The 18,520-nt window shown below is 43.0% G+C and overlaps 1 protein-coding gene across 1 annotated transcript; it reads right to left on the bottom strand.

The window, feature by feature from the left end:
- Nucleotides 1-3,307: 3,307 nt before the first annotated feature.
- foxa2 (forkhead box A2) lies at nucleotides 3,308-6,052 on the bottom strand. The gene is made up of 2 exons (XM_034576976.1): nucleotides 5,636-6,052; nucleotides 3,308-4,925 (listed from the first exon to the last, which is right to left on the bottom strand). The coding sequence occupies exons 1-2, from the start codon at nucleotides 5,705-5,707 to the stop codon at nucleotides 3,753-3,755; spliced, it is 1,245 nt and encodes a 414-aa protein (XP_034432867.1). The 5' UTR covers nucleotides 5,708-6,052; the 3' UTR covers nucleotides 3,308-3,752.
- Nucleotides 6,053-18,520: the final 12,468 nt, after the last annotated feature.

Raw genomic sequence — 18,520 nt, 5'->3', positions numbered from 1 at the left:
ACATCCTCCCCCTGATGGAAAATCCCGCTGCACCAAGTTGGGAGATGTGTGTGGAAGGTGCGGAGATGTGGCCCCGGCGAACTCGTGTCCGCCGGTACAGATTGAGGTTGGCTACCTTTGAACCGGCAAAGCTGCGAAAGGCCATTCCCATCTCAGTGCGCTGCGGAGAGGGCTCAGCTGGGGGGGTTACACCGCGTTCAGGGGATCGCAGGGAGAGCCGCATCTGGACACAGCGCTTTTATGTTGGACAATTGACTGAGCTCTCAATATGTTTAGGATTTAATATTATTTCATTATTCATTATTATTATTATTATTATTATTATTATTATTATTATTATTATTATTATTTGTATTATTTGTATTATTTGTATTATTATTTGTATTATTCGTATTATTTGTATTATTTGTATTATTATTATATTGTTGTTGTGTTAATAAGTTAAAGATATTTTGTATATATATTTGATAAATTAGGATTAAAAGATTAGCAATGAGCATATATCAGAGCTACCTCTAAATACATTTAAAATACACCTTATTGATTTCCTATTTCTAAACAAGAAACAGAAATAAAATGAATTGGCTATTATCCTAATTTATTAATATCCCCATGTGCTTTTTTTGGTTTCATGCAGCCTATATATATATTTAATATATAAAATCCCCCTGACAAAAAAAAAATCTGAATCGATTAGTTTGCTGGTGTCATATAAGAGCAGCTGCAGCAAAGCTGGTTTTCATTGCAGCATGTGCAGCAACGATGATATCGATCAGCCGCACACTGCAAAAAATATCCATCTAAACAAGCCATCGCAGAGTCTCATATTTCACTGAACAGGTGAAAGGGTCCGCGATAGTTTCCTCGCCTGCGATCAATGTGCATTCTCCAGATGTTACTACCGTGTCGTGGTGTTTTTTTGTGTTAAGTCATAAAACCAGCCACTGAGCACATCTGGAATTATCTCACCCCCAAAAAGAAAATGATTTCGGATCCTTTTAAAGTTATTTTGAATATTCTTTTTTTGCAGTGCAGCCGGATCCCACTTCCATCGCGCAGCAGCCTCGCAACCACACACGACCCGCAGGTCGGCTCCGATCGCCACCCTGTCGTGAAACCCAATCCGTTTCTCATGAATCCAGGATATCAGCCTCTGCCCGTCTTCTTCTCCCCCTGCACCCACCACCCCCCACCCCCCCCTCACCCCCCTCCTCCTCTCTCACATGCATGTCCCAGAACCAAAACCATCACACCCTCCAAAATATGAATTCAGTTTCCTTTAAAAAAGAAAAGAAGAAAAAAAAAGAAAAGAGAGAGGAAATACAGAAAATAAAAAAGCTTCATACCTGTGCAAAATAGCCGGGTGCTTGTTGCTGGCACGCCACACAGGAGCCCATTGTAGAAGCTCGCCTTCTGCCTTCTGCAAAGGGCTCCAGACATCACGGCATTTATTTGAGCTCAAACTCTGTCACTGTTGACTTTAGCACAAAGCAAAGATTTCACTGCCCCGCTAGTTAAAAAAAAAATGATTATTTTACAGAGATATCGATCAGTGCGCTATAAAAAAAAAATCAGCTTAGCATTATATGTCTAAAATGAATAGAGCGAAATTTAATGTCTGTGTAAATTTACAGAGCCGCAGCGTCCTATTCAAAGTTTACACTTGTGCAATTTGGTTTGTGCGTGCGTGCTTGTGTGTGCGTGCATGCGTGCGTGCGTGTGTGTGTGTGTGTGTGTGTGTGTGTGTGTGTGTGTGTGTACTCTTCCTATATGTGGGCATAGCCTCCACTCTATTGTTTACTGGCTTTGTTTATTCGCAGATCATGCTGTTTAAAGTGCGATCTGTAAAGAGGGTCTGGAGAATAAACGCACACTTTTTAGGCCCTACGTGTTCAGAAGGCGAAGGGGTGTCATCATGGTGAGCAGCAGTAATGTACCCCCCCACACCCACCCACACACCCACACTCACACACACACACACACACACACACAAGACTCCCCTGCATGGCCTTGGATTTGAGCTCAGCAGGGATGAAGAGGCAGGAGGAGGAGGAGAAGAAGAAGAAGAAGAAGAAGAAGAGGAGGAGAGGGGGGGTCCTGCATTCTTTTGGAGGACAGCATCGCCTATCTTATCTAACAAGAGGGGAGGGTCCAGCTCCTTTAAAAATAGGGAGTGAGACAATGGAGCCCCCAGATTGTGTGGATGGAAGTTAGAGCAGCACATTGAGGCGCCTGTTCCCAAATCAGTCTCCTTTTCCAGCGCCCATTCTCCCGCGCCACGGGGAGGCTGTTTTATGTGACAATGACACTTTAGTCACTGATCCAAAACTTCTGCAGCGTGTGCGTGTGTGTGCGTGTGTGTGTGTGACAGTTTCAATCATCCACTGTATGTGCGTGTGGGGGAATTTAAATGGCTGATTGAACACCCTCACACACTCCATGTAAGCTGCATATCAGCAACATTAAATTGTAGCCTGAGTGTGCGTGTATGTGCGCGAGTGTGTTAATTGCATGATGTCATCCTCTGCAGAAAACACTAATTTTTGTCTGCGAGCGTTTGCGTTTGCTCTCTTTTCTCCAAACTCATTTTTCTGCAGAAGTATATTCTCCATATTCGTCATGGCTGCAGTCTGAACAAAATATTACAAATCAGCGGATGCGCTGGATAAACTTTATAAAAATCCCAATTTATGTTTGGGATTAATGAGAGTGTGTTGCTTTTGTTTACATTTTCCCGGAAGACAAACCGAGAGCATTGTGCTCAGTGTTGTCCAACAAAGCTATTAATCCCTGCTCAAAATATGCGCCCCGCTATAACAACATACTGATGCCCAGAATTTAAAAAGAAAACAATCGTTATTATGCCACTAATTTCATCCACTAATTATTCAGCATGTCATAAACAGCTGGATACATAAACATGTCATAAACAGCTGGATCCTATTGCTGGATAACTATTTAAAACAATACATAAATGACTGTCCTGGGTTGTATCTTCCTCTTCAGAAATATTAGTTTTTAATTGAGTAGAATGTTTCCATTTCATGTGTATCGGTTGTAAACGAATTAAAATGTATGTATATATCTAATGTGAAATATTTCTGCTGACGATTATGTGGTATTTTGTTATATTCATTTAACCTTATTAAGTAACGCTCATCTTTAGTTCACCCTCAGCTGCTCTTAACAAAATGTATTCTTAGAGAAGTTAACCACTAGCTCAGTATAATAATAATAATAATAATAATAATAATAATAATAATAATAATAATAATAATAATAATAATAAAAGTCAAACAACATCATATTCAGGAAACAAAACCAATAACACTTTAATATAGATTCTGTTCTTGTCACTACAAGAATACACATATACAAGCCATAAATAGGAATTACACAAATGATTGAAGAAATCCTGCGAGGCATTTAAATTCATGTAGAACAATGCGCATGGAGGCAATTTTATTTTACAGCAAGTTTTATGTTTTGTCTTTGGGTCCATTCCTGAAGCCGACCGCTGAACAGATCTCGTCACATTATCATTATCATTTTAATCATTATCATCATTATTATAATCATTGTCAACTCCCTTATTCTGAAAGTAATTAGGCTACTGACAAACTCGACAACTAAAACGGTGGCAAACATCAAAAAATATCTGAAATACATATTGTACACAAACTCTATATTTTTTCTTTACAAATGTACAAATCGAAGGGAGAGAGAGAGTCCACGTGGAGGCTGTGGGGAGTTTATGAGGAGTTCATGATCGGCCTGGAGTAGACGCCCTGGTAGTACGTTGTGTCAGGTATGGATGAAGAATCCAGGCCGGCTTTCCCCGCCATGGAGCCCATGGAAAGAGCCCCGGCCATCGGGGAGCCGTAGCCGGAGTAATGCATCACCTGCTCGTAAGTCTTTAGGTCCATTTTGTGGTGCTGCTGCTCCGACGACATGAGGTTATTGATGGAGAAGGGGTGGTTGAAGGAGTAGTGGTGCTCCGGCTTCAGGTGCGCCTCGTGCGCCAGCACCGAGTGATGCTGGGACATGAGGTGCTGGCCCTGCGACACCGGGGAGGCGGTGGCGTGCTCCGGGCTCAGCGCCTGGCTCGTCTTCATGTCCGACAGGGACCGCTTGTGCTCGCCGGAGGAGGAGTTGGAGTGCGGGGACTCGTTGCCGTTGCAGCTCTCGGAGCTGGAGGAGCCGCCGTCCCCTCCCTTGCGACCCGAGTCCTTCGTGGTTATCTTCTTGTCGCACTTGAAGCGCTTCTGCCTCCTCAGGTAGCAGCCGTTCTCAAACATGTTCCCGGAGTCCGGGTGCAGAGTCCAAAAGGAGCCCTTCCCCGGTTTATCCGGCGACCTGGGCACTTTGAGGAAACAGTCATTGAAGGACAAAGAGTGGCGGATGGAGTTCTGCCAGCGCTGCTGGTTCTGTCGGTAAAAAGGGAACAGGTCCATTATCCACTGGTAGATCTCGGCCAGTGTCAGCATCTTACTGGGAGACTGCTGGATGGCCATGGTGATCAGTGAGATGTAGGAGTACGGCGGTTTGGCGTGCGTGTAGCTCCTGCGGTAGGTCTTAGGGTCTCTGGACCTGTTGATGTTCGACTGTCCGTAAATGGGGCTCATGGCGTTCATGGTGTTGTAGGATGTCAGGGCGTTCATGGACGAAGGCTGCGCCGTCATGGGGCTCATGCTGGGGCTCAGGGCTGCGCTCATGGCCGTCATGCCCGCTGGGCCCATGCCGTTCATGGCCCCGGTGCCCGGCGACATGCCGGTCATGGAGGGGCTCATGCCCGTGTTGACGTACGACATGTTCATGGAGTTGGCCGTCATGTTGGCACTGGTGCTCATGCCCGACATGCTCATGTAGGTGTTCATGGAGTTCATCCCCAGGCCGGTGTTCATGTTGCCAACCGAGGTGTAACACTGCCAGCGAGGGGAAAGAAGCAATCATCAGTTTCATCTGGCACAGGCAAATAAACACAACTTTACACCAGAGTCATATTTCCTTCAAGCCCCATAAAACCAGATTATTATCATTATTTATAGTGCAACAATAATTGAATGGTTGATTTTGAATGCGCACTGGCAGATCAAGGCTGAAATGACCGTAAAGCCTATTGAATGAATTGGTTTGAGAATCAAAACAAAGTTACACATGTGGAATAATCAGCTAATATTAGGTTAAATAATCCGCTAAATAATGTTGATGAAAATGTTGACACCTAACACGACTGTTCACACAGCAAATAGCGAGCACAAATATTTGAATCAATCTCCGTAAAAAAAAAAAACACACACACACACACACACGCTCAAATCGGATGTTTGTCGAGTGGAAACGCGACAAATGGAATAATCTGATTTAGTAAAAAGAAAATGGATTTATGAAATTATAATCCCGGCGAAAAGAGTATTTCCCCCCCTTGCCCTCCCTCCACCCCCCCTCTACATGTCAAGCAACTTTGTTAGGATAGTGCGCCGCGTCGGAGATGGGGGAGGATTTGGAGGCGCCTCAAGTCAATATTTGATCACAAAGTTAATATTATCTCAGGGCTAATATTGAGTTGTATAAAATGGGATCGGCTTTAGACGGCGGGAGAGAGAGGGAAAAAATATATATTTAAGGTACCCACCTCGGGCTCTCCGTAGTAGCTGCTCCAGTCGGTGTGTTCGTGTCCTTCCATTTTAACCGCTCCAAGCATCATGGAGGAACGTTTTTTTCCCCACGAAGCGTCTCCCAGCTGAGGAAAAGCCCAAAAGTCTCCCTAATAGCAGGTGACTGGGGACCACTGGGCGTGTTTGGATCGTCGGCCGGCGTGTCCCGTCGTGGAGGACTGGCGCATGTGGTGTCTGCACGGAGCCAGCCGCTGAGATGCGTCTGTGCGGTGACTGGAGTTCAACTGACGCTCCGAGCTGCCTGCTAACGCTGTGATATAGCTCTGTGCGCACAGGCAAGCCTCCAATCCCTACTTCTACGCCTTGGGCCCTATTTGAATAATCTCCTCGCACCTAGATGCGAGACTCCTCAAGCTTCACCCCCCCTCTCCTCCGCCTCCTCCTCCTCCTCCTCCTCCTCCTCCACCCACCCCACCTCCTCGCACAGCCACCCACCCACCGACAACCAACCCCAATTGTACACCTGCGCTGCCTGAAAGGAACAGTTTCATATGAAAAGCGTCATTATAAACTAATCTTGTTGTATTTTGGCTCGGGTTAAAAAAAAAAAAGAAAAAAGAGAAAAGGATAAAGAAAAAGAAGAGAGCCATAAAAGGAATGTGTGGCGCTCTTCCTTTGGTGCGCCTTTCATTACGCACATCCTCAATAAGCACAGCCTGCTCATTCCACTTCGTCTGAACTCAAATCATGATCCACTTTTATTGCGTTCAAGGAAATTATAGCCCTAAACCATATATATATATATTTTTACACCAGTAACATAAAAACATTAAATATTGTTACAGCGTTTCTGAAGTGAAATGCGCACATACACCTTTAATCAGAAATAGGCTATATTTGGGCAAATACAAACATCGATTAGGCAAATAATGTATTACTGTTTATTATTACACTGTCATGACTGTGCTGCTATAAATCCAGGCACGTTCGACTGTCTTTGGAGTCATACTAGGCCCAGATTTGCAAACGCTTGAGGAAATTGATCGCGGATGTGGGGCCTGCGTAAATGCATAGATGCAGTCCACCAGTGCTGCTCTGATCCATCCACATGATTTTAATTCTCATAGTTACATTATTAATAATATAGGGATACCCAGAGGTGAGTTATGATCCTCACTTTGCTCCAGATGTTTGAGATCTTCTGTCCTGCTCCTCTTGCTGCGCTCTACACGTGTTCCCACTGTTAAATCGTGCGTAATTTCCCCAAATATTGTCACTGATATTTGCGACCAGGTGGGACTTTGTTCTACTTTACCAAACCTGGATGACCGCATTAGTGTTTCTAAATGTTTTAATTAGTGTTGAATGTGCCAGACATAGCTTCAGAGCGCCCTCTCTCGGTTGTCGTCTCCAACTGGCTCTGCTGTCTGTGGCACAAAACGCAGCCCAAATTCTCGGAAATTAAACGCCTGTGAGATATTTTTTAAATTGATGGAATAAGCGGAGATTGCCTCTGAATATTTTTGACAAGAATTCAAATAATTCAAACCACAATAAAGCACGTTATTATGTGCTGAGCAGAATATAGAGGTTACACCTTAATGGTGTGAATTTAGAGTGTGCGTCAAAGCGCGGAGAGATGGAGTTCTGTCCATATTAGTTTTGTGACGCTCTTTAAATAATACATCTTTATTTATTTTGATCCAGTCACGCGGAATCCCACTGTTGAGTCTGCTCCACACACTGTCTGTACAGTAGTATTTGTATGACACAAACATCTAGGTGAGGCTGCAGTCCGGTGCCAGCCACGTGTCAGTGGTTGTACATCTATTTGACTGCATATTTACGCAAGAGCATAACTATCAGTATAGAGCCCCATTAGTAAAGGCGAGTAAACCTGTCGTGTTGACGAGGGACTAACAGACTCTGCTTAACTTGGAAATGAGATCATGAGAAAAAAAGCTGTGCGAGAGTGCGTGTGTGTTTGAGGATTGGGGATTGCACCGGTGGAGGCGGTCAAATCTGCGCTTTCTCCGCTGGACTCAGTCAACACCAATTTTATTCGAATCATTCAGAATTTAATAATGAATAAAAAAGACATTAGAAAATAAACAGAACTAATTATATATTTTACGTGTAATCATAGATTTATATTTGTAGAGCTGTGTACGTATCAGGGATGCTGGGCATGTAGGCTTTTAAATATAAAAGGACAGCCATGAATAATGTATGAGAACTTCACATTTAGAAATAAGGAATATTTGAATAAAATCAATTGCATGCATTGCAAGCAAGGTGCGTATCAAGTGTGTGAACATGACCAATAATCTCCCAAGTGGATGTTAAATTAAATCTTTACTGTTCCTAATTTATGACCAAATAGATATATGGGCTACAGTGTGTGTGTGTGTTTTCAAATACGTTCATGATATGTTTTATTCCAACAAACAGGCACAAACCCTCCGCTCTCTGAAATGGTCCTTGACCTGCTCGACATTATGTTCCTGAATGAGACATGTTGCTAATTCCACAGTTAATCATCAACCTGCCCCCCAGTCCTCTCACATGGGTGAAGGTCACATTTTGGATTTAGTCAAAAACAAAAAAAAACTCAAGCGTGGCTCCATTTACTCTATCACCCTATTTTGTGTGTATTTCATGTACATGCTCTGTAGTAGTGTGCGTGTACTAATACACTCTGTGCTCCAGTTGCCATAGGTGAAGTGGGGAGTCTTGCAAAACCAATGACTGCCCTGATTATTACCTCTTCACATGGGGTGCTAGAAAGTTGGGCAACATCTCTTCTGGGCCACAGAGGGACATCAGTCAGTGTCAGTTTCACAATATCTCGCCTGGGTCACATTTTCTAAAGAGCTGAAACATGGCTCCTTTGTCGTTTCTGTTTGGCTTGTCATTAATGACAAATCATTGTCAAGTATGAGTAACAAAGAACGGTTATTTTCCACTTTTAAAATGTGCCCGTGATTCAATTGCTATTTACGTCTTTTCACATGAGATAACAGACACCAACGAATTAAGTGTGTGAGCAGAGAAGAGGTTGAAGATGTCGGGAGCGTGGCCATCATGAGATGATATCTAAATTAGATAATTCATTTGCAGTTAAAACAGGCCACTTGTACAAATCATACACTATTTACATTTGCCTTATTGCAACAGACTTTCTTAAATGTGCAACAGCAGCAGCCACTGATTCTCCGAGGTCTAAACGTCACACATCCAACTTCATTGAATTACACCCAGATTCAACTGTGCAGGCCGGTTACTGAAGGACCAAATAGTAAGGTTGCATTGCTGCAACTGTAATGAAATGCAAATAGACGCCAAATGAACAGCAGCAGCCTTTTAGGAAACAATGTTTTTAATAAAATAATGGGAAAAATGATTTATTTCATTATCTATTTAATGTGACTGAGGACCATGATCACATGTTACAGAGAACAAATAACATATAAATAAATTAAAACAAAGGCACACAGCATGGCTGAATAAATGTTACTTAAACAACACTCCAACCAGAGTACAATTGACTTTTAGCTTGCCTGATGGGGGGATGTTTTGATAATTCTTTGGCAGATACCTTTCTCGGTAATTTTACAATACTTACAATCATACAATATATATATATATATTTATCTCCCAGGTTAGCACTGGTTTCTATTCAGCCCTTTATAGCTTCCAATGACCTTCTAGATTCTGATGTTATTCACCTTTGGTTTTCACACAATAAGATCTTGTTTTTCCGAAAAGTGTTTCTCCATATAGAATTCTAGATCTCAATGCAAATTAAAATGATCTTGTGTTTTGATTAGAGTCATATTATGGTGAAACATAAATATCTGGTCAAATTCCGGCTTTTATTGGTTTTTATATCTGTTTTTTTTAGTCTGAAGTGTGTGAGCTGAGAAATCTGTCTTTTTTCAAGACCCCATCACATTAACTGCAGCGTTGTGCTTGTAAATGTTTCTCGAGCACCAACGCAACATGTGCAACACAAACTGCCGCTGCATTCACTGTTGATCATTGTGTTCCCAGCTCATGCTTTCACAGCCCTGTGTGAACACGGGAAATGAGAACAGAACTGCATTTGCTTGTATTTAAAAGAATGAGTCACACGCTGGCACAATGTCGTCTTGTGAAGTTGACATATTAGCAGTGTGTGTGTCCTATACATCTCTGCTGACCATTTAGCCTCCATGATGATCAGTGTTACATTTCACACTTTCAGGCGTCACCCCTCACTGGTTATGATAGGGACAAAACGCCAAGTGTTGAAAGTTTAATGAGTCATTTAAAGAAGGGATAGCACAACGCCTGCATGAGCGAGGCCCCCTATAATGACACCAATACGACTATAGTTTTGTGCTGCAGATGCTGCCGAGGGTCTGGGTGCAAGGGGGATGGAGGCAGGTTTGTTCCCCTGCTCTGTGAGGAAGGCGGAACTCTTCGGACATTCCTTCAAACACCCAGGAGTTGTTGGCAAGAATGTGTTAACTTTAAGTTTCAACTTTCAAAGTAAGACCCCCTTTCTCCCTCTGAATTTGAAGATTCCCCTTTTTGTGCTTTTGTATCCATCTCAATGCTCCAAGTCACACACGCGCACAAAGCACAGGGCAAAGGGTTAAGCATGTTATTCATCAAAATAAAATTAATAACTAGAGTAGTATTCCTCTTAGAAAGTGCTGGAAAAAAAACTGTTTGCTGCCAACTTGCCTGTGGTGACAGTAAACATTCCAGAGCCGGGCTGGAGTTTGGACTTGCCATTATCTGCCACAGCTGTGACAACGCCTGTTGGCCGCAGGTTTGTGGCTGGCCACGCTGTGTTTACCTGGAAATGAATCTGAAAAGCGGCTGGACTGGGAAGGCACACAACCCAGCTAAATAAAAGTGAGAGTGGCCATTGCAGCGAGAGGCAGTGGGAGGGAGTCCAAAGTTATTGCACTGGCCCCAGTGGGTCAGGGCGCAAACACAGGCGTAAACGCACTAAGGATATCCTCAAATATGCACCTTTTGATATTGAGAGGAATGTGGTGAGGGAATGCCATTCGATATGTTTTATGTTGACTGTATCCAGGCCGCTGCAGATCCAATATTCGTCCCTTGTCATGTTAAAGGAGCCTATGTTGACCGCTGCCCTTCATTTATCAAACAGGGTGACAGTTTATCTATTGGACCACAGGAGTAGAGGGAGGACGGTGGGATCCACAGCGATCAGATCAACAGATCAGATGACACCAAAGAATGTATGTGCCTTAAAGTAGAGGCTTTATTAAGTTTTAAATTCTGAAATAAAATGGAAATCTCCTTTTCTTTTTCCATAAGGGGCTTTTAAATAACAAAGAACTTTATTACTTATCAATAAATCATTGGAAAAAAGTTTATATACCTTATAACCGCAGAATTGATGGCTTATTTGAAATTAAGACACAATTGAGGATTTATTAATGGATAACCAATATTTATAACAGCATTGATAACAAACTAAACTGAGAAAAATCTGCCCAATGTTACACTACATTGCAATACATTTCATTTAGCTGACGCTTTTATCCAAAGCGACTTACAATAAGTGCATTCAACCATTAGGGTACAAACCCAGAACAACAAGAATCAAGTAAGTAAATTTGCTTTAAAAAAGCACAACTAGAAAGTGTAGGTGCAATATAAGTGCAACACATTTTTTTTTCATTTTTTAAATTAAATTATTTAATTATTAAAAAAAAATGTTTTAACCAAGGTGTAGTCGGAGGAGATGTGTCTTTAGCTGATTAGAAGATGTCTAGACTTTCTGCTGTCCTGATGTCAATTGGGAGCTCGTTCCACCATTTAGGAGCCAGGACAGCTGTGATTTTGTGAGGCAGCAGCAAGCCGATTGGCAACGTGAGGTTTCACAACCTGGCAACCCAAAACGTGTTCAATTTAATGACATAGGATGACCTGAAATAATTTTTTTAATCATTCATAAAGCAGTAATGGCTTCAGCCTTTTAAAATGGCACTTTATATGAAAGTGTTGCTCAATTGTAAGCTTAATGAGAAGAAAAGAAATAACTATTTTAGATACCCCGACTCTGTCATGGTTCATCTCTTGTGCCACGGCCCCTTGTCACCGCTGTCTGAACTTTACAGCCAGCATGGACGGGTTGTGTATTAGAGCCTGAAGATTTAATATCACCAAATCAGCACATTGTTATTCATTAGTGGACCAACTGCAGAGTCAATACACATTTAATCACAGACTGGAGGCAATTAAAACAGGAGGGGGGCCAGTGGTGCTATGTTAATTAAAGTGCCAGGCTCCCATGGGAAGCTCCGTGTTGAAAATATCACTACAATCGAGCCCACGCCATAATCCACGATGAGCCATCGCCGTTTACTCTCGACCGCCATGCTGTCAGGTCCCTGTCAGCGCGGACAGGAGAACAAAGCAGGACTGATGATTAAAAATGTGTGTATCAGTGATGGTCGTCCTAATCCTAATTGGCTCAAACACGAGAGTGAAATACCAACATCCTTTCCACGTCAGTTAAGATAATTAATCAACTAGTTTGATCTCGTTTTGAATAGACACAAGGGTATGAAATATAGGTTTAATCAATCCAAATCTTCTTCTGATCATCACAATGGTCAATTTCCTCAAATGTGCTGGGAGAGCACGCACACACACACACACACACACACACACACACACACACACACACACACACACACACACACACACACACACACACACACACACACACACACACACACACACACACATCTCAGTTCTACATCTGAGCGAGGCTTTCGGTCCATTTCCTTTTTCCATCAGTCTCTCAGTGAGCGAGCGAGTGAGGTTCATATCTGCTGCTGTCTTATCTGTATTCCGGGCTGATGGGGAAATTCAAGTTTGGGATTACCGCTGACTGCCGACCCAGACCCATCTCAGACAACCGGCCCTGCACGTCTATCATCATCACGCTTCAGAGCCCCGTGCAACTAAATCCCACACTCTCCTGAGCAGACTGCGGTCATGCGCCGTTTAAATCCCCCGCGTCTGATTCTATATCTAAGTATCTTTGTTTTTTGTATGCACGAGGATAGAAATTAAAAGCTGATAGAGGACTTTGCATTTACAGGTCGAGAATATAGTGCGTCCTCTACCGTCACTCTCCTTCCTGTAAAGGCTGAGGGCCCATCCATATGCAGATGGCTAATTTGTAGTGTTTACACGGGAGCATGGAGGGGGCCGACAACTCATGAAGAGGGCTGAAAAGGAGCTACCTACACGTCACCCCAGGGGCCTGCTGGTAAAGCCTGCCCTACCAGAGCAACAACATAAGTGTCCAATCTGTGTTTGCTTACCCGTGGACGCCGGTGGCTGAGTCCTGGCCGGGGGCCCGTAAATTGTGCCCTTTTTTTACAGGCCCTGACAGCTAGCAGACTATTGGGAACAGGGGCCCAATGACACAGCCACTCAACAGATTAGCACCTCATCAGCCTCCTGCGGCTCCGAACAAATACGGCCCCTGCCTCTTTAAAGGGACAATGGGGCCACCGCAGCTAAACAGCACCCCGCCAAGACAGCCCCCCACCCTCCTCCAGCCACAAAACTTCCTGGTCTGCTCTTTCTCCGGGGGCCACAGCTGCATCAAGGGGTCCTTTCCCCAGTCTCCCCCCCGGGCCCACCCCGACCAGATGTGTGTATATCAGGTGAGCAAATATTGCCACTTGCCTGAGAGTTCAATGGCCAGTGCTTTCAGGAGGGTGCGTATTGCGCCTGCCTGCTTTGCAACAGGGGTGCATGTGGCTTCACACAGCAACGGGTGCACAGAGCGGGTCAGGGGAATTCTCCAGGCACAGCTGGAGTCAGCAAATCAAACACACCTATATGGCTCATCTGCATTTTCCCAGACTGGGAAACCGTTCCCAGCTTTCATTTCCTCCCTCCACAGCTTTTACAACAAAAGAGCGACTCTGTGTCACCGAGCAGCCACCACACACGCAGATTTGACCTTTTATTCCCCTGCAATTCACAGTTTAGAACTCTGACTTAAAAACACATATAATATAAAGCATTATTAATCTCTCCATCAACAACAACACTGCCACAACAAGAATGGTAGAGCAGATACCTAAATTTCACACACTCATAGATAAAAAATGCCTCATTTGGTTTTTTAATCAAGATCCATGAATTATTCTCTTGGAAATTGTTGAAAATGTCGAAAAACGTCCGATCTCGCAACGTTAAACAAAGTCTGGGATCCGTCCCCTGATGCAGATCCACACCAAAGTTGTATGGTTTCTTTCCTGACCCATACCACATCCTTCCACCAAGTTTCGTGGGAATCAGTTGTGTTGTTTTTTGCGTTATCTTGCTTACAAACCAACTATCAAACGGACAGGGGTGGAAACTCCCTACAAATGGACCCATAACTCCGATCACCATTAGGTTATATAAGTAGACATGCAGGGGCATTGAAAGCTGAGCTTGCCATCCACTCATGTGTCGTGTTTTGGACTCTTTGTCTCCAGTGCACACATTAGAGGTGTAAACGCCCTCTGAAGTTGGACTCATGTGTCATCCAGGTCATAATGTGGAAAACCCAGACAGGGAAAATACACGGTGTGCTGTGAGATTGTATTAGAGATTGGCGATAGCGTGTTTCTCGGTACTCGTGTCCTTTGTCAAGGACACAGGAGGAAAAAGTAAAACAGTGTGGGTTACAGTTGGTTACAGGCAGACGGCAGTGAACTGATAAAACATGGTCATGGTTTTTTGTTGTTTGAGTTTGGAACACGTATCTTAAGAAATTGTTCGGCAGCACCATTGATTCCAGGCAAACATTCACTGTGAGCGTAGAATAATAGTCAATCAAATGAATCCCTGTTTACTGGTCAAGCCTGAGAGGCAGCATTGTGGAGGATGAAAGGCCACCAGCTGAATGCCACACCAACAAGCCACTCACAGAAAGGCCAGGCCCACAGCTACAGAGAACAGGATCAGCTTAGGTAAAGGCTACGGGCCTGCGGACGCCGCCAGCTGTGTATTGGGTCAGGAGAGGATGTTTCAGCGCGGACTGAGGACCACCTTGATCCCTGCTGGAAGTCAAACACAAGTGTGGGTAGCCGTGTCCTGGGAGGCCTCCTCCGCCGTCACAGTGAAATGACACTGGCCCAGAAAACAAACAAGATCTCTCTCCATCTCTCTCCCCCAAGCCCAGGCCAGCCTTGTCCGGCTGATGGGTTTTTTCTGTTGTTCTGTTTGTTTGCTTGTTTGGTCTGTAGCCCATGGATACCCAGCATGGAGCAGAGAGAGGAGAAGCGGAGGAATGGAGGACGCGGAGGAGAGAGGAGAGGTAAGGAGGTGGTGGTGGTGGACAAGCGTGCACGACACACAACAGACCTCCCCTTGAGGTGACGAGAGACCTGCCGAGAAGCCACCAGGCAAAGCTCCTCGACAAATATACACATGAGCTCAGGATCAGGGCAACAAAGACAGATCACTGTCTCCGCTTCAAACAGATGTTATTTCTGACACACGTCCGATAGCTCAGTGTTAATACATGTAAATAACCTATCTGCCTCGACAACTGGTTCTAGAGCTCACCCTCTTATAGAAGAGAAAACCTTTGGTATTCAGGTATTTACACAGGTAATTTCCAAATGTGGTGAAGCACAACACATACTACATTATGATATATCTTTTCATAAAGAGGGCAACAAATTATCTTTGTAACCCACCTTAAGATAATCAAATGTTGTGCCAAACACACTGAGCTCTCTTAGTCTTACAATTGCAGTGGGTGAACCTACAGTGAGTGACACCTTCTGGCAGCATGGAGAATTGCTTCCTTCATGGAAACAGCACGATGAGGAGTCCGGGCCCATGTGAGTATACATGTACATATATATACAATTCAGATTGTGTCTTTGGCTCAACCAACCAGCACAGGGCATCATTCAGTCCAGAGACCGTCCACTTGAGGTTGGCACATGAGAAAAAACACTTACTCATAAATACTTATCTGCCATTTCAAGCATATTTCAAGTAGTGTATTTAGTTATTATTATAACCTTTTTTAAATTTTTTATGACATTTAGTATTTTTGCACTTTTAGCTCAATGCAGCTGAACCAGTGGTGTTTTATTGTGTTATTGTTTCAGTGGATGTTTATCAGTGCATGTCTGTATCTTTTTATTTTAGTCTTCTTTTAATTGTCTGAAACTAAATTGGCTTCAGGATTAATAACCTTGTATTGTATTGCATTGTAAGAAAGGTTTTTTAAAAGTTTAAAGGTCCCCTCTTGATATGTTTTATGTACTAAGGATTAAACACATCCCTATTTCTGTCTGACATAGATTTATCCTCCAATAAAAGGGTTTTACCTCCAACTACAGATATTTGATGTTTCCAACTACATTGAAAAGTAAATTTTCAGTGTACGTGTAATGGAGGCTTGAAGTTTCCACATCACACAGAGTCGTATACTGGACCATGATCGAATCTAAACTAGCTGTGATGTCACTGAATCATCTTAAATAAGACAATCATAAACCTTTCTCTGTCTATTTAGTTACAGGCCACATCGTTTACACTTCTGTCCATCCTCAGAGAGGGACCCCTCACTTGTTACTCTCGCTGAAGGTTCTGTGTTTTTTCTCTTTTAAAATGTTGGTGTGTCTTTTTGTCCCCCTAGTCCAGGTTTAAGGACAGAGGATGTCACACCTTTGTTTGTTAAGCTCTATGAAGCAGATTGTGATTTGTGAATAATGGCTGTACGAATAAAATTGGATTTGATTTGATTTGAAAGTGTCAAACTTATCATCTTTCTGCAAAAATGAAGATCAAACATGCAAATAAACTACAAATAAAAAATAAAACATTTCAGAGAGAGGAGGACTTTGAACAGTTCTCTCCACTAAAATGAAATATTGTCTTGCGTGAAATTACACAGCATTAAACATATATGATATACATAAATATGTTAAGTAAGGTTTAAACTACTCTTGGTATTAAACCTCCATCCCACCAGAGGGAGACATTGCACCTCATTTCCTCAGCTCGGAACTTCCTGAATAAAAACCTCTTTTCCTATGGTGTCCTTAAACCTGACTAACACCAGTTACACTAAAATATTTTATGGAGGAAAGATTAGATCGGATTTAGCTGAATGTGTGAGGATTGACCCGATCAATTCTCCTTTAGTGCTGTTGTGTCTGTGCCCGTCCAGTCATAACTGTCTCCGGGGTTAATGGGGACATGTGGCGTGAGGACGGTCCACATCTTGAAATCATTCAGACTAACAGACACAGGAGAGCAGTATTAAATATCTTTAAAGGGGAACTTCAACTTCTCATCAGTGGCCGGTGGCAAGTACAATAAGGCCATAGCTTGTTAACAGTGGTTTCTCTGTATCTGCAGTAAATACAGTGAAGGACTCAAGGAGGGCACACTTCAAAGATTTCACTAAATCAATGACAGCCATCTTTAAACTGTCCCTTCAGACAATAGGCCCATTCAGAAGTACAGTCCAGGAACGAGACCTTGTATTCATACGGCTGGAGCCCAACGCACGTTTGATATACAAAGGGATTCCATGATGGCATTTGTCACGGGCGATTTCAAAGTCGTTCCACAAAGCCCCAAATCACCGCCACCCTCTTTAACTATGTCATTACTCCCTTGTGGCGAGCGGCTGGCTCTGCAGACCGCTCGGTGTGGTGCAACAATCACATCCAGCTGCTGAGAATGGGATCTGACACGTGAAACCACTACACACACACACACACACACACACACACATCATTATGCAACATACAAGCCCGGGCTGCTTATGCATGCGTGCTGGGGCAATGAAATTCACATTCTGGAGGAGCGTGAACAGGAAGACGGGAAGAAAACTTTCATTGTCAAGTAAAGACGTTTGGTTTTTTATTCCATTGGTATGAACTGAAATATACAAAACACTGACACCTGCCAATCCAGCGGCAACGAAGACAGGGAAAAAGGACAACAGGAAAGAGGAATGTACTCCCAAAACACGCCAATAAAGCAAACTATAAAACTGTAGCACTATAAACTCCCATGTGAACCGAACTGTACTCATACTGAACTTTCTAACATGTCTACTGTCTAGACAGGGGGGGGGGGGGGCTGTCAAAATGGTCCAGACATCATAATAAACAAGACAATGGACACCAATATCCTGTTCCATGTGAAAACTTAGACTGGCTTGTGTGTGGCGATGCAACGTTTCAGACAAACACATACAGTACGTTCAGAAAGTATTCAGATCACTTCACTTATTTTCTTATTTATCACCTCAACCAAGGAGGTTATGTTTTTGTCTGCATTTGTTTATTAGTTAACAGGATTATGCAAAATCTATGGAACCAATTTCCACAAAATCTAGTGGAGGGGTGGGACACGGCTCAAAGAGGAACCTATTCCATTTTGGTGCAGCTCTGGATCAACATGTGTTTGTTAACTTTCTTTAACATTGTGAGATTTTCCACATTTCCCTTGATTTCTCAGGAAGAATTCGTGGATCTTGATTAAATTGGTTTTATGCATTATGTAGTGTGTGAAATATGGTTCAGATCTAAACAAGGGGACTGTTATGCTGTATGCACTCTACTGAGTTATGTATTAAATGTACAGAGCTCTGCTTTGCTTTGGTATTGTGGGTGTTGAGAGTAGAATGATATGATGATGACATTTGAAATTTAAATAATGTTAGCATTCAAAATATTTATTTTGTTGCCTATTTTATTCTGTTGTCCACCTCATTCTAGATTAAAGCTGCTATAACAAGTGCATTTCTCAAGTATAATAAAGTTGATCTTATTTGATCATACCATATCTTATCTTATAGCTGCAACAAAAGAAAATGGGGG

The sequence above is a fragment of the Hippoglossus hippoglossus genome, chromosome 22, assembly GCF_009819705.1.
Source record: "Hippoglossus hippoglossus isolate fHipHip1 chromosome 22, fHipHip1.pri, whole genome shotgun sequence".
Lineage (NCBI taxonomy): Eukaryota > Metazoa > Chordata > Actinopteri > Pleuronectiformes > Pleuronectidae > Hippoglossus > Hippoglossus hippoglossus.
The sequence above is the reverse complement of the archived record's forward strand: the minus strand, read 5'-3'. Positions and strand labels throughout refer to the sequence as shown.

Coding starts and splice junctions, on each gene's coding strand:
- foxa2 (XM_034576976.1), bottom strand. CDS start 5,707: ATGATGCTTGGAGCGGTTAAAATGGAAGGACACGAACACACCGACTGG. Junction 4,926..5,635: donor GCTACTACGGAGAGCCCGAG/GTGGGTACCTTA, acceptor CCTCGCTGGCAG/TGTTACACCTCGGTTGGCAA.